Source organism: Ceratotherium simum, chromosome 2 (assembly GCF_057802395.1).
Source record: "Ceratotherium simum simum isolate JZ-2026a chromosome 2, ASM5780239v1, whole genome shotgun sequence".
NCBI lineage: Eukaryota > Metazoa > Chordata > Mammalia > Perissodactyla > Rhinocerotidae > Ceratotherium > Ceratotherium simum.
In genome coordinates this window covers 98,089,311-98,104,067 of record NC_141901.1, presented here as the reverse complement: position 1 = coordinate 98,104,067, position 14,757 = coordinate 98,089,311, and the positions used below count along the sequence as shown (strand labels likewise).

Sequence of the window (14,757 nt, the reverse complement as noted above, 5' to 3'; positions counted from 1 at the left end):
TCCCCATAAAAATCTTGGCACTGAGTCTCTATGAGCTTCCCTGCAAGACAACATTTCACACATGCTGTCACAACTCACTGCTGGAGGAATCAGCACCTCCTGGGTGACACCCCCGGGAGAGGATCCTTTGGCCCACACCTGGTTTCCCCCAGACTCACCCTGCACCTTCTCCTCTGCTGATCTGACTTTGCTCTCTCACGTAATCACTGACCGACATGACTACAACTCCATGCTGAGTCCTGGGAGTCCCAGCAAATCCTCAAAACTGGGGGTGGTCTTGGGGACCCCTGACACACCCATATATTATTTCACCTAATTTGCACAACCTTCCTGTGATAGAGAGTATTATCCTTACTTTATAGATCAGAAAACTGAGGCTCATAGAGATTAAGTGACCTGGAAAAGGACACACAACGATAAGGACAAGATTTGAACACCAATTTTTTGCTTCCAAGTTGTTGCTGGTATGTTTCCTAAGGGAAGGGAAGCAGAAACTCTCACAGAGAAGGTTCACAAATAAATAACAGTTCTCAAGTTAAATAGTTAAATAGTCTAAGAATAATTTCAAGTTAAAAAAGTTTTCTGAGTCTCGGCTTTTCAATCTTTAAAATTATAAAAATGGCATTATAGAGTATTGAGGGAGATACGTATACACTATTAAGGAATAGTAAGTTTTACACAGACTATTTGTTATCCTGAACCACTTGCCTATATCTTCTCTTTTCAATAGTCCTTTAAGACACTTATATCACACTACGGTATTGGACATTCTCAATTGAAAGATCTTTATGTAGGAAGCCTGGAATACCGTTTAGTAAAATCTTTGAAGCAGAGTCGCAGTTTATTATGATGTCTGAAGAGTTTTGGGTCACTGGGTATTTCAGATAGGAAAACCTGGGCAACTTCCAAAGGCCCCTGTAAAATAAGAAGATAAAACAAGACGTGCGTTTTTGTCTTCTCTAAAATCACAGAGACAGAATTTACCCACGTGATTTTTCTTAGCACTGAGATGGCTGCATTTAAGTTTCATGCATATAAGTCTACACCTATATTAAAACTCTTGAGAGACAGATTCTGGAAATATGCTTTTAGTTTTCCCTAATGCCAAATCCATATTTCTGCCTACTGCAATTAAATTAACTTCTCAGTTCATTTTTCAAAGAAGAAGAACAGGAGCTCCAGGACTGACTACTGTCTTCATTAATGCATTCTGCCTTGTGTTTTTTACATTCTTTAATTTAGCCTGGAAGTAAAAGCTGTCAGGCTACTGACAGTCAACTGTCAATCCACTGATTATTAGACCTATTTCCTAAGACAGCTTCCCTCAGTATTCCAAATGTGTTTCTAACACTGTAAGTTAAAGAAGATGATCTTTTTTAAGTTCTTTTATTCGAAGGTGAAACCTCCAAATCATGTATGTTTTTAGTGGGTAAAGGTCTTACAGTGTTTACTCTAGTTTTGGTAGGACATTTTTTGGCTTCATTCCTTTGACCTAAAAAATAGATAAGACATATTACATGAAATCTTACTTTGAAGCCTTTCTGGATTTTCCCTTACTTCGGAATATTCTCTAATCATCAGCAAGAGAATCCGAATCAATCAACTACAAGGAGATAATGGGGATGCCTTCTAATCTTCATATGACAAAACAACAACAATATCTCAGTACATATATTATGAAAGTTTTCAAAGTGATTCCAAACTACTATTTACTCCTCACAACTCGCTGTGCAGGAGATCTGCGAAGACAACATCGGGGAGTATCTCAGAGAGCAGGTGTCCACGTGCATGTACACAGCTCTGGAAATGAGCCCTCCATTTTAGAGCACATTCTTCCAGTACAAGCTTTTAAAGGAAAGGTTATTTTAAGTGAATCAATTCCTTCTTAATAGAATGTTTAAGAACAGAAAGGTAGAAAAACATAGGCACTATAGAAGGCAGGTGTGAAAACCTTAATAGAGATTATACTGAAAAATTTCTGTTTTTCAGTTTATCTTCATTTATACTTTCAGTGTTTTTTGCAACCACTTCTAACACCTATCTTTTTCACTTGATTTGGCTCTTGATTCATGATCTTTGTAAAATATAATAGTGAAATCATTCCAAATTCCATTTATAACTTAAATCACACAGCACTAGAAAAAGTACTAACCTGATTCACTGTTGTGCCTACAGACCCCTGGAGTACCATCTGAAGCATTTTGGGATCTGCTGGATCCTGATGTGTTGCAAATGCCAACTCCTGTGTCTTTTTCTGCATGTCTTCAATAGCAACTTCAATTGGTGTTAAGATGATCTGGGTGAAATAACATCTACTAGGTCAGTGTACTGATAGAAAACTATTCAATGAGCTTTATATAAATCAATTAAAATAAGAAAAAAAGTGGAGACCAATTGTAAACTGTTACCGAACAACAAAATTCCAAACTTTGGATGCCTAATGAAAAAAAAGAAAATCAGCCTATTAAAGCATAGGCTGAGGGTGAACTAAGGACTTAGAAAAGAAGCCTAAAGTTAATGCCTCAAAAATGGGTATAGTTCTAGGATGTTACCATGTGACGGATGGTTCATAATGTCACAGCCACATTGTTTTCACGTGCTCCAATGTATTTGTTTTACCAACTCTGTTTCCCCATTTGGGAACTTACCTCCTCTTTGTGAGTGACATTGACCCTTGTCTTAATGTAAGGAAAGGCATGAGAAGTAGTCAGAATGGTCTTCCGCTTGAATTGTTCATGAAGTTCCCCATGGGCACGACCATCTAAAGTGAAGGGGGTACAGTACATAAAACGCCGGAGATTATAATTTTTGTCAAAATATGTGATTCTGTCCTTCATCTCATATGTGTCAAAGTATGGCTCCACGTAGGTAATCTGAATATATGCCTGGGAAAGAGGAAAGTCCTTCATTTTCTCACTGTTAAATCATCATTTAGTCTTTATCCAACAAAATCACAGAGTCTCAACAATGTGCCTATGCATCACACTCTAATCAACCATACCTTGTTAGGATCTAATTTACACTTGTCTACAGGATTAGAATCCTTGATTACTTCAACCACATCCTCTCCAAATCTTTCTCCATAAAATCCCTACAATAAAAAAAAAGAAATCTTTTACATAAAGTTAACAGTATTAGAGAACAGAGAAGGCCTCTGAGGGAGACTCCTAGGCAAAATTAAGCCATTTAGTAAGTTCTTGTACAATCACGTCAATAATTACAAAATAAAATTATTTAGATTCACAAAAATTATATTTAGCCTATCAAATTAGCATGGTATCAGTCCATATTTCCTTGATATTATTCCCATCTACTCACTTTAAATAATAGACAATAGAAGAAAACAACTATTTTTTCCAATAAAAATACAGGATTCCACAAGAGGTCCTCAAGAAAACAAAAAGGGAACAGAGAGGAAAGACAAAGGAAACTCAGTATCTCTGATGTATAGGATCTTACTTTTATTGAGTTTGATGTGGCCTGATTTCATGCAGATATGGGTCAATCAACAAGCACTCTTTTTTTTTTTTTTGTGAGGAAGATTAGCCCTGAGCTCACATCCGTTGCCAATCCTTCTCTTTTTGCTGAGGAAGATCGACCCTGGGCTAACTCTGTGCCCATCCTCCTCTACTTTATATGTGGGACGCCTCCACAGCATGGCTTGGTAAGTGGTGTGCAGGTCCACGCCTGGGATCCGAACCTGTGAACCCTGGGCCGCTAAAGCGGAGCACACGAACTTAACCACTATGCCACGGCGTCAGCCCCCAAGCATTCTTTTTTATGAATGATTTAACGTAATATTTCAGAATTTTCAAATAAAAACATTGACTTGTTGAAGTTCTGTATAGGTTTACCTTTTGAAAAGGCAACCCTAGGTCAAGAACGCAATGACTTTTCCATATGACACCAGTGGCAGCATGGGCAATGGATGGAGCTATTCAAAAGGAAAAATTAAATTGGAATCTTCAAAGGACAACCCGCACTCTTCCCTCAAAGATAGTTTTTGTGATTAAGTTTGGGAAATACTGTCTCACTTAATATTCCCCAAGACTTACCTAGCCTCTTGAAAAACAAAAAGTCAGAGTTTAAGCCCATTTATGCAAGTTGAGCCCAGTGAAGTCACCAGTAAAGACATAACATTCAAGAAATTAATATCAGCTGAGAATAAAAAAACGAGCCTAGAGCACTGCTTCTCAAACTCTGATGTGAATACAATCACCTGGGGATCTTGTTAAAATGCAGATTTTGATTCAGAAGGTCTGGGGTGGGGCCTGAGATTCTGCATTTCAAACAATCTCCCAGGTGATGCCAATGCTTCTGGTCCATGGACCACACTTTGAGTGACAAGAATAAAGAAAGGTTAGAAAGAATAATTATAGCAGAAAGGATTTGTTAGCCTCATAAATAAGAAAGTTAATCATTAATGGTGAAAATTAAGAAACTATAAAGGTTAAGGGATTCTAAGAAGTGTTTTTAATTTTTAAGGTGTGATTTCAGGCTTTTAAGTTCTAAGGACATCTCACTGGGAATCAGTTAAGCCAAAGAGATAATGTACTTGGCTCAGAAATTTCTTGGGGGCTCTAGTTCTAGTTTCATTATTAGTTGCTACTTAATTCCTTATGCCTTTTTCCATAAAATGTGGATAATACTATACATTTCTCCATAAATCACAGTAATTCTGAAGGGTATAGAGGTTTCTAAAATATGTATGAAAATAGAGCCCCCCAAAAATAAAGTTAATAATATTATTTTACTATTGCCATAAAAGATTTGAAAGATTCGAAAGAGTATTATTGTACCTATCAGAAATCCTTATCCTCTACAAGAGTAGTTTAATTGGAAAGATCTGGCTTATTAAATGATTAGATCTGGATCTGAAAGTCTATTCATCATAGAGAAGACAAATTAAAGATGACATTTTATGAACCACCACAGCATTCACCTCCAATCTGTGAGATATCTCTGCAAGTTTGGTTATTGCAGGCTCCTTGTAAACAAACTCCTGTTCATCCAGATCCCCGAACTTGGTTCCATAAAAACCAACACGAAAATAGGTGCCAAACATCCGCTTACCATCCTAGGTTTAGGAAAATGAAGAAACTTTAACACAAAGTCTTTTTTTCACATTACATTTAGATTACTATAGTATAAAATTCCCCAAATAATGCAAAAAGTTTTAATGCAAAATTATATTTTATTATTTCTCAAATGAAGGTAAAAACAAAGTAAGTAATCTTTCTTTCTTCATTATTTCTAACATATAACATTATGCAATTAGGGCTTTTACCAAGTAACTAAATCACATATGGTATGTTTTTCAAGGTTTGTACCAAGTGACTACCTCACATTGGTCTATGGTTTAAGTCCATACAATTGAGATAAATTAACTTATATTCCTTATTGCAAGAAAAGATGCTTGGTATAACATGAACTGTGCCTTAATTGCTCTGCAACTAGAGCATACTAAATAAAGTTAAATGTAAAAACAATGCTAACATTTTTAGTTAGCATTAGCTTTTATATAATCTCTTTACATATATTAAATAAGATCATGCAAGTTAGGAGCCAAGTATAGCACCTGGCATAGAGCAGACAATCAGTAAAACTCAAGACCACCCAGAAGCACTAAAGCAAAAAATTTACAATCCACATCCCTCTGCTGATAAAAATATTTATATGTGGAAGAATAACTAAAAATGGAATAGAAAGGGAAAAAAAGGTAAGAATGAAAGATAAAAAATAAAAATTGAGACGAGTTGGTTATTCTACAGTCCCCAACCACCCACTGCATACGTTAATCACACATTCATTTCAAGTGTAAAGTACACCAAGGGCACTTAACTCTTACACAGCGCACATGAAAACAAATTCCTTCAATCAAGATAAAATATTTGGAAGCTTTCTATGCAATTCTTACAATTTAGATACAAAAATGTTTCAGAAAGATTTTGTGGTGGCTCCTACATACACAGACACACTAAGTATTTAAGTATCTCTGAATTCTCTTTAAGCCTAATCTGTCTTATAATTTATTTTCCCTATATTGAGTTCTTACTGAAAGGCAAAAGAGTATGTAAAATAAGCCACAAATGTTACAGATAAAAGCAAAATGGGAAACTCTGATCCTTAATTTACCAGTTTTATAATACAAAAAAAAAGAGTACAGTGAGTAAAACTATCCCTACATTTTTTCCAGAAGAAGTCAAATTTTAAAGAAAAATGGCTTTGGAGCTAAAGAAACTTGAGGTTTATAATTTAAATTTTTTTTCACAAGTTATTTCAAAATTTAACAGACATAAAAATTAACTGATCTCTTAGCAAAGGAAATCTTATTAGCTAGATTAAAAGTATTCAACCAAAATTCTGATTAAAACAAGCCAATGGAACAATATAATAATAGCAAATTTTGACAAAATCAAGGAACGAAGGCACTGCATGGAAAATAAAAGAGGCATTTGGGAAAATTCATAATCTGTGATTGTTATTTTTCAAAAATGTCATACACATATATACATATACATTCCTACTTTTAAAAACCACAAATATTAAAATATTGTTATTCTGGCTGTACTCCTCTCAGAGGTTTCCATTTTAAAACACTATTCCAAATCTTCAATATTGTGGCCTTTTAAATATTTGAAGACAGCTATTAAGATTTGTTTCCCTTAGCTAAACTTTCCAGTTCTCAACCATCTTCATATGGCAGTACTTACTATCCTGTTTGCATTTTATTAGTTTTTTTCAATGCCACCTTGTAAAGGTGGTATCCCAGAAACAGACACAGCACTGCTAACGTGATCTGATCAGGGAAGGGGTCAGTGGGCTCACTGCCTCCCTGGATCCGGACTTGAATTTCATTAATGCAGCTTAGAACTGAACTAGTTACTAAGCAGCCACTTGGAACTCTTTATTTAATTTCTCGTACTAATGTTAAATTTTTTAATCCACTCTCCTATAATCTAGCCTATGTTTTTCTAACATTACCTTCCTTTACTGTTATGAACTCTTTTTGAATTTCCCCTCATTCCCACACTTCAACTTATTCTTCCTTAGCAGTCCTCCTATTGATTCCACAATCTTATGGGTGATGAAACTATGTCTCAGACAAGGAAATCTATCTACTCATCTATCCACGTCTCTAAGGACTGAAATCTCCTATGACAAATATATCTTAAATCTCTTCTAGTTTTGTTATCTTTATTTAGAAAGAAACATTCTGCTGGGCTACTTGAAAATTTCCACAATGACATCACTTCTGTAACTTCTTTATCCTCACCCAATTGTTTTCCACTATGTTTCCTTCAAGTTAACTGATTTCCATATAGGCACACCAGTATTTCACCCAGCTGTAATTCCCTTCCCTTCTATTAGATCTATTCCTCTTAAAGAACACATACACTTTTATCAGTTTATTTGGCCAAAGATCTCAACTTGGGAACATAACATCTCTTAGATTTCAGTAACAAAACTGGGTTAAGATTTCAAGTAATAGTAATGATAATAATAATGATGATGATAATAATAATATGGTAACAACAAAAATAATAACCTCCAACATTTTTTGAGTACTTACTATATGCTAGACACTGGCTATCCACTTTACAAGCATTATGTCAATTCCTATCACAACTATGAGCTAGGTACCTTTATTTTCCCCCTCATTTTATAATTGAGGAAAAGTAACTTGCCCAAGGTTACACTGGGTGGACCACCGTGATGGAGCTGGGAGTTAAATCCCAATATATTTGACACCTGAGTCCAAGCTCTTAATTAAGCTATACAATCTCCATACTCTATATACTGGTGTATAAACACCAGGACATAAGTATGACCCCTGAACCATCTTCCACTTCTCTGATGTTTTCCTTGAGAATTTTAAAAAATTTCTTTGAGTAATTCTCAGAATTACTCGGTACTTCCCTCCCTATGTTTTGTCTTCCTCTATATTACAATACTGTCTTCCATTATAATTGTTTTTGCATGCATGCATCTCCTTCCTGTATACTCCCGAATTAATATCACGTTGGTGGTTTACCTACCAATAATATTCTTCTAAGATATATCCTACCCCATTCCTTATCAGAAGTTCAGTTTTGACCATTATATGTCCCAGTCCAGAAAAAAGAAACCACGTCTAATAACACTCACGTAGTAAATGTTTGCTGTCCACATCTTTCTTTTTCTCCTCAAAAGTTGCATAAGGGCAGAACAGAGTCAGTGGTATGACATTGTTGGGTGCTCAGTCATGGGTCTATACCCATTACCAAGGAGTCACCAATTACCAGAAAGTATCTCCTCTTAGAGATTCTTCCCCCTTACTGTGTTTTCCTTACCTTTCTTCATATCTGACTTCACCTTCCTGAGGTAAAGACTCATGGATGTTTTATACCTACAATGGTCTAACTAATTATCTAATGAATTAATCTACTTCTGATTACAAATTGATCATTATTTGATAAATGTATATTTTTAAAATGAAATATACATACACAAAACGAGATGGTTATAAAAATATCCATACAGAAATTCAACATTTCTCTTTTTTCTAAAAATAATTAAAAATGCAATGATAAGAAAGAAATGATTAAGACACAACTTATTTCCTATCATTTCAAGAAAAATAAATGGGCTTGGGAAAAGAGAAAATAAAGGTGAACACTCAACAGCCATTCAGGTACCGAGACTGGCGGAGCAGACAGCAGCCACCCTGATCTATGGAGGGGTCACGATTTGTTATTTTGCATGGTAAATACTTTACCAAACTGCTAATTATCAAGTTTTAGAGTTATCTGTTACACACACACACACACCCACACACACCCCTAAAAAGCTTTGCCAACTCAAATAATTTGTACCAAATCAAGGAGCACAATGAAAAATGAAACACATTGCTAACATATAAGCCCAGAAGGCTTTTCCTATAAGGCAAGAAGCGAGTTACCAATTCAAAGAGTCTTTCTACAATGTATAAATTATCCTCACTGGATTTCAATCCAGTGAGAGTTCTTTGAGAACATTAGGAAATTAGCTAGGAAACACCGCTTTTAGAAAAAACGAAATTACTGAAGTTTTCCCAGAGAAAAACTTTCTTTTCCCAAAAAGAAAAATTATCACAAGGTAGGAACTTACCACAACAGACAATAGTAAAAGTAGGGAGGAGGGTCAGCAACCAGGGCAGAGAGAAGAGAAAACAGAAAGCATTTAATTAGGGAAATTTCAAAACAAATAAGCAGCAAATGGTAGCAAACATACTTTTAAAATGCAAGCATCCATTCCAGTTTTACAAGGGAAAAGCAAAAAACAAACGTGCAACAATTTTAGAAGCTACACAGCTACAGGTCCAGTGAAAGGCAGTGACGAGAATATAAACAAGAAAATAAAGTCTGTGCGACTTTTACCATGCAATAAACATGATGACAGAATGATATTAATGTCATAACCAGTGAAAATTATACCTTTCAGGGGTCGATTTAGCATCAAGCATACTAGTAATAAACTGCTCAGAGGTTTCAATACATCTTCTTTTATGCCTCCGTTTCAGCTAATTTCATTTCATGTTAGGAAATCCATAAGGAACTTTATCCCTCATAGATAACCTTGGCAAGTCCCTTTATATGTGCCTTAATTGAGCCCCAGAGATGAGGGATTCCATCCCAGGTATTAATAAGAGCACACACACACTCTGCAGGATTAAGGCAGATGTAAGAGGACTGGTTTCGTCTGAAGAAAAGCAAAGGGTGGGAACTAATCGATAAATGGAAGAAAGCACAGCAGTAACACATTCCTTAGGTTTCCTATCTGGGCCTCAAAACAAGGACTGCAATGGAAAACCACACGGAGAAAGCCTAAGCTGTTTAATCAACATACAGCTGACTACAGAGTGAGAGGCAAAGCAGCCCATGTACAAATACACCTAGCTTAAGGTAAGCCTGATTTATTAATACCTCGCTTTACCTCACCAAAATAAATCAGGGAACATTTTATAGAATTCTTTCCCTTACAGAAAGATTTAAAACAATGGCAATCAATTCTTCCTGGCATATTTCTGGTAAGATCTGATTTATAAATAACAATCACAAGCCTAACTACTACATAACAAGAAGCAAGTGTAGTCTTCATTATACTAATTATCAAACACTGTCAGAATCTGAGGTCAAAGTAAATTTCAAGTTCTCTCAATCTCTTTACCCCTCCTCCCAACAAAATTTAAATGAAAAAAGTGAATTTCTTTTCTCAGTAGTGCTTATACTCAAGGTGAAGTGACTCAAGATCAAATTAACATGTTATTTCATCAATTCTAAGATGCAGAATTTTTTGCCTACATTTTAAGATCTCAGCAGTTGGCATTCATCTTTCAACTGATAGGATGTTGTGGTTTAATACACAGGAGTTTTTTCCTTTCTTAAAGGCATATAAAATAATGGTATGTCTTACAATTGATGGTGTCTTAGATCAGGCAAAATACAGTAGTTTCTATTTACGCCTCTGAGCAATAACACATAAATCGACCTCTGTAAAATGAGGTGAAACAATATGGTTAAAAAAAGAAATCTGTGTATAAATGTTGATGAAAGAAAATGCTTCAAAGAATAAAAACAAACTAAAGTGACGACAAAGTGGCTCATTTACCAAAGAATCTCATTAGTGTAACATATGGATTTCCATGCACTGCCTACAACCTCTTAATAATAAATTTCTTCAAGTAACTTACAGTATTTTAACAAAATTTCTTTGGTTAATGAATTCAGTTGATAGCAGACAGCAACAGAATGCCCACAGCTAGCACATGTGGGCAAAGCATTGGCATAAGAAATCTGATCAAACCAATCTATTAGTGTCTTTAACTAACTAAAACATTACCTACCTCCCAGCCAGTACTCTGTATAATAAAAAGTAAAAAAGGGCAAGTCATAAAAAAAAAACTGTTTAAAAAGAACAAAAAAAGGCCAAAGGAAGTTCAGTAGCGTAAGGCACCGTATACTATAAATTCTTCTCCACAATAGAAGACACCAGGATATTTTAAAGACCATATTTTTTCACTTAAGACCTATGCTAATTTTATAAATTGCTTGTTCAAAACCTAGTAGTTAAAATTTCACCTTTTAGAAACTTTAATAACTGAAACTACAAATTTTGGGGAGAGTCAGCTGCTGTCTAAATTAGATCTTTAGCTAAAGTGAGCTGCACTTCACTGAACTACCCAGGGTAAAGTGGGATAGAAACTGTAATTTGGCTCAAATGCCTTTGATATAAATGGATTAAATTTTCCTAGAAAACTACTGGCTCCAGATGTTCCAGACCTGACATGTATATTTTGCAATTTACAGCTCTAGAAGCTGAGATGAGGTTCCTTTGACAGTATATGTACAACTGATTATTAAAAAACCCACTTATGATCATGAATCCTAATAAATCTTTTGCAACTTCAGTATTTTAGTAGACAACAATAAAATTCTGGCTTAACAGTATAGCAGCCCTATTTTAAGAATGTTAATGTTTTTCAGATTATATCAAGTCATCTAGAACAGCTTAGTAAACGGCAAGAAAGAAGAGGTCAAGCCGATAGACAATAAAACAGGAATAGTACTGAAGACAAAAGTGGATAATCAATAACCCACCTCCTTCTTAGAGGATAGCAGGAACAGATAACAGTACACGTAGTCCCAGGAAGGGAACATAAAAGTGGAGAGGAGGAGGCTCAACAGGATATTTCAGAGTCTTCCAATGGAGCCAAGGATTTAGTTTCAGGGAAATCAATTGCTGGTAGTCTACTTCATTTTTAAACCAAGTTTATTTTGATTTTAATTTTGGTGATAATATGTGGATTGCATGACTACAAACAACTACTGAAATGATACTATTATAACTGAATAATCATAAGACAACCATTTTCTTCATTTTCACTAAATATTAATTGCATATTAGAAATATATCAAAGGATGCTTGGAAACATCTAGGAAAACAACTGAAGTTTAGTTGAAATCATTAAAAATATTAGGATTTTATTAAACTTTCACATCATCTAACAAAAAATTAACCTAAATATAAAAACTTTTTTGGCAGCAAAGGAATAGAAATCAAATTAAAAATCAGATTCATAATTATAACCTACATTGTGAAATAGAAAATATCTCACAACTTAAAAAAATCTAGCAACTAGTAATAATTCAAAAAGAGTGAAGAAAAAAAAGAAAAGCTATGTGGAAAGTTTATGATGATCATAATCTACCTTAGGTAAATTCATTGTTTGTTAACGGGTCTTGCTTTGGCCATAAACCATCATTTTGGCAGTGTTCATTTGTAAGCTGATTAAAATGGTCATTTCATGGGATTTAGTTTGACATCAATACAAAGCAACACTAATGCTTTTAGACAGTTTTCTCTGTTTATACTGAAGGTAGAAATCGCAATCATTACCTGATGAACAATTTTGCTGAATGCTTCTTGAAGTTTACCATGAATCGTGGATAGTTTCTTTGCATCCCGATTAGCTTCATGAATAGGGATAAGTACTTTGTAAACCTCGTTAACTGCTTCATACATGCCAGCCTGTAAGAATAATGTTATATTTTTTTCTTTTACATCAATAAGAAAGTAAATAATTACAATTTATGAATTCACAATATTTCTACTAATACCAATAAAGCTATTCTGATAGGAGATAAAAACAAACACTACTAATTTTTAATTTTATTAAGGCTTAATAAAAGAATTTGGCACAATATATGTCTCCTCCAGGTGGACAGATAAATATGTATGTATGTGTGTGTGAGCATTTAACATACACACACATACATATATGCCTATTTATATTTCTATATAATTTGAATCAGACATTCTGCGTCTATCTACAAAGTAATTACTTCACTAAAGTAAATGTGTGTATGTATGTGTACTTACATATGCATTAAACCTTTATAGAGACTAATTCTGAGCAGAGGCATAAAAGAAATCCAGTTATTACACTGGTCACAGATAATGCAGATATCAGATAACCTGCGGCCTCCTGGGAAACTAACGTCATTTACTTTCCCAAAATATTACAATGGCACAGGAAATCTTATTGAAAATCAATGAAAAATCACTGATCTTGAACAAAACAAGAGAAATTTCTGAGCCACCAGATTAATATTCCACTAGAGGCTAGGTGGCCAGTGGTTGGCCAAGGGTTGCTCTGGTTATAATCAGAACGAGGAACAAAATGTGTGTGTGCTGCTATTTCATTCTCTTGTCCTAATGATGGATTGGTGGCTGCAGTGAGGGACGAGAGAAAGCCACTGAGTTCCCAATCCCTCACAAATCAGGAAACATATTTTCCCAAGGAAACAAACATACGGTTCTTATATTTTCTAGTCAGTTCACAGGAATATATTTAAGCAATCATGTAGCTGTAATAGTGAAACATATTTAGTGTAACTAAAATGTCCCAGTAATTATTTTAAGATTAAAGAGATTAACTGAAAAAGAATGAAATTCATAATCATGCTATTGTAAAAGAAGTTCTGTAATACAAGCCATTGTACCCCAATCTAAATTCACTACTGTGATTTAAAATTATACACACACACACACAAACACAGCATATATATTTATTAAAATATTCTATTAATAGCAAAAAACCTTTTCCTCTGCTAGTTCAGATCAATTAAACTGAAACTCAAGGAGCAGGGATCCAGGAGAGGAATCAGGACAGTCAAAGGTCCTCAAAGACAAGAAATTTTAACTTAGAGTCTCAGAATTATTATATTTAAATGAGCTGGTTCTAAGCGCCAATAATGACGAAGAAGATGACAGTGGCACACACACTAGTACTTACTTGGAGCAAAGGCACATCACATATATTAATCCTGACAACATTTCTACTATTATTAGATGCATTTAATGCATAAGAAAGGGGAGGCACTGATAGGTTGAATAATTTGTGCCTGAAGTGATTTAACTACTAAAGTGGCAGAGCCAGGATTTGAATTCCGACTGTACGCCTTCTAAATCTAAGCCCTTAACCAATATATTGCAGGGCAGGATTAAGGCCAAAAGAAATGACCATTTCCCAACAGTAGTACAATGTGGAAGGAGGGCAGCAAGGTGTATTACCTCAAGGTTCCCTCTTACCCTAGCATGAACTTCACTGTCCTAAATTTTGGTGCTAGGACACTAAACACTCAGCAGAAAAGTCACAGAAAGTAGGTGAGCCTATCACCACGGTTCAAGAAAGTAAGCAGGGATTCAGCTAGCTATCTTTCCCTTCTCCAATAGATATCCTCTCACGGATCTACACGACTGCTGCAAATCTTCACATACAGATGGGGAAGGATAGGACTGGAGTTATAGCATGGGAGGGTAGGTCAGGCAAGGGATCTAGGATGTAGTTCATAAAGCTCCTGATAAGTAAGCTCCAGGCCACTAACACCCACCCAACAGGGCTCACTATGCAACCAACAGGATGAGCGGCCACGACTTTCCTGAGGGCCAGGGCAATGCCCAACAACACTCAAAAGAAGATTCTCCCTTTCATCCAACAGACAAGCTCTATATCTAGAGCCATGTTAGTCTACCCAAACGGGAACTTAAATCATCCAGAGGCTTTTTGTTATGTTCCGTTTTTTAATTTTAAGGTTTTAGAAAATGTTTTTTGGTAAAAGTTTTGTATACCAAAAAATATCTGCTGTAGATTAAGTGTTAGTTTATAAACAAGCAAATGAAAATGAATTGAGTAAGTAACAGATTATTAAGATAAAAAAGACTAAGCAATGATGA

General features: G+C 35.1%; 1 protein-coding gene across 7 annotated transcripts in view; it reads right to left on the bottom strand.

Annotated features, from left to right (window-relative positions):
* The window catches only part of DOCK7 (dedicator of cytokinesis 7), a 190,378-nt gene that overhangs the window by 8,527 nt on the left and 167,094 nt on the right, over nt 1–14,757 (bottom strand). For 6 of the 7 annotated variants that reach the window (XM_087417065.1, XM_087417088.1, XM_087417066.1 and 3 more), the window contains 6 exons: nt 12,418–12,549; nt 4,943–5,077; nt 3,002–3,091; nt 2,649–2,885; nt 2,153–2,296; nt 809–915 (listed from right to left, as the gene is read on the bottom strand). In XM_087417065.1, coding sequence (XP_087273191.1) covers nt 809–915; nt 2,153–2,296; nt 2,649–2,885; nt 3,002–3,091; nt 4,943–5,077; nt 12,418–12,549 — 845 coding nt within the window. Of the gene's footprint in view, nt 1–808; nt 916–2,152; nt 2,297–2,648; nt 2,886–3,001; nt 3,092–4,942; nt 5,078–10,825; nt 10,880–12,417; nt 12,550–14,757 lie in introns of those variants that run through there. The other variant, XM_087417095.1, reaches the window with a different exon arrangement.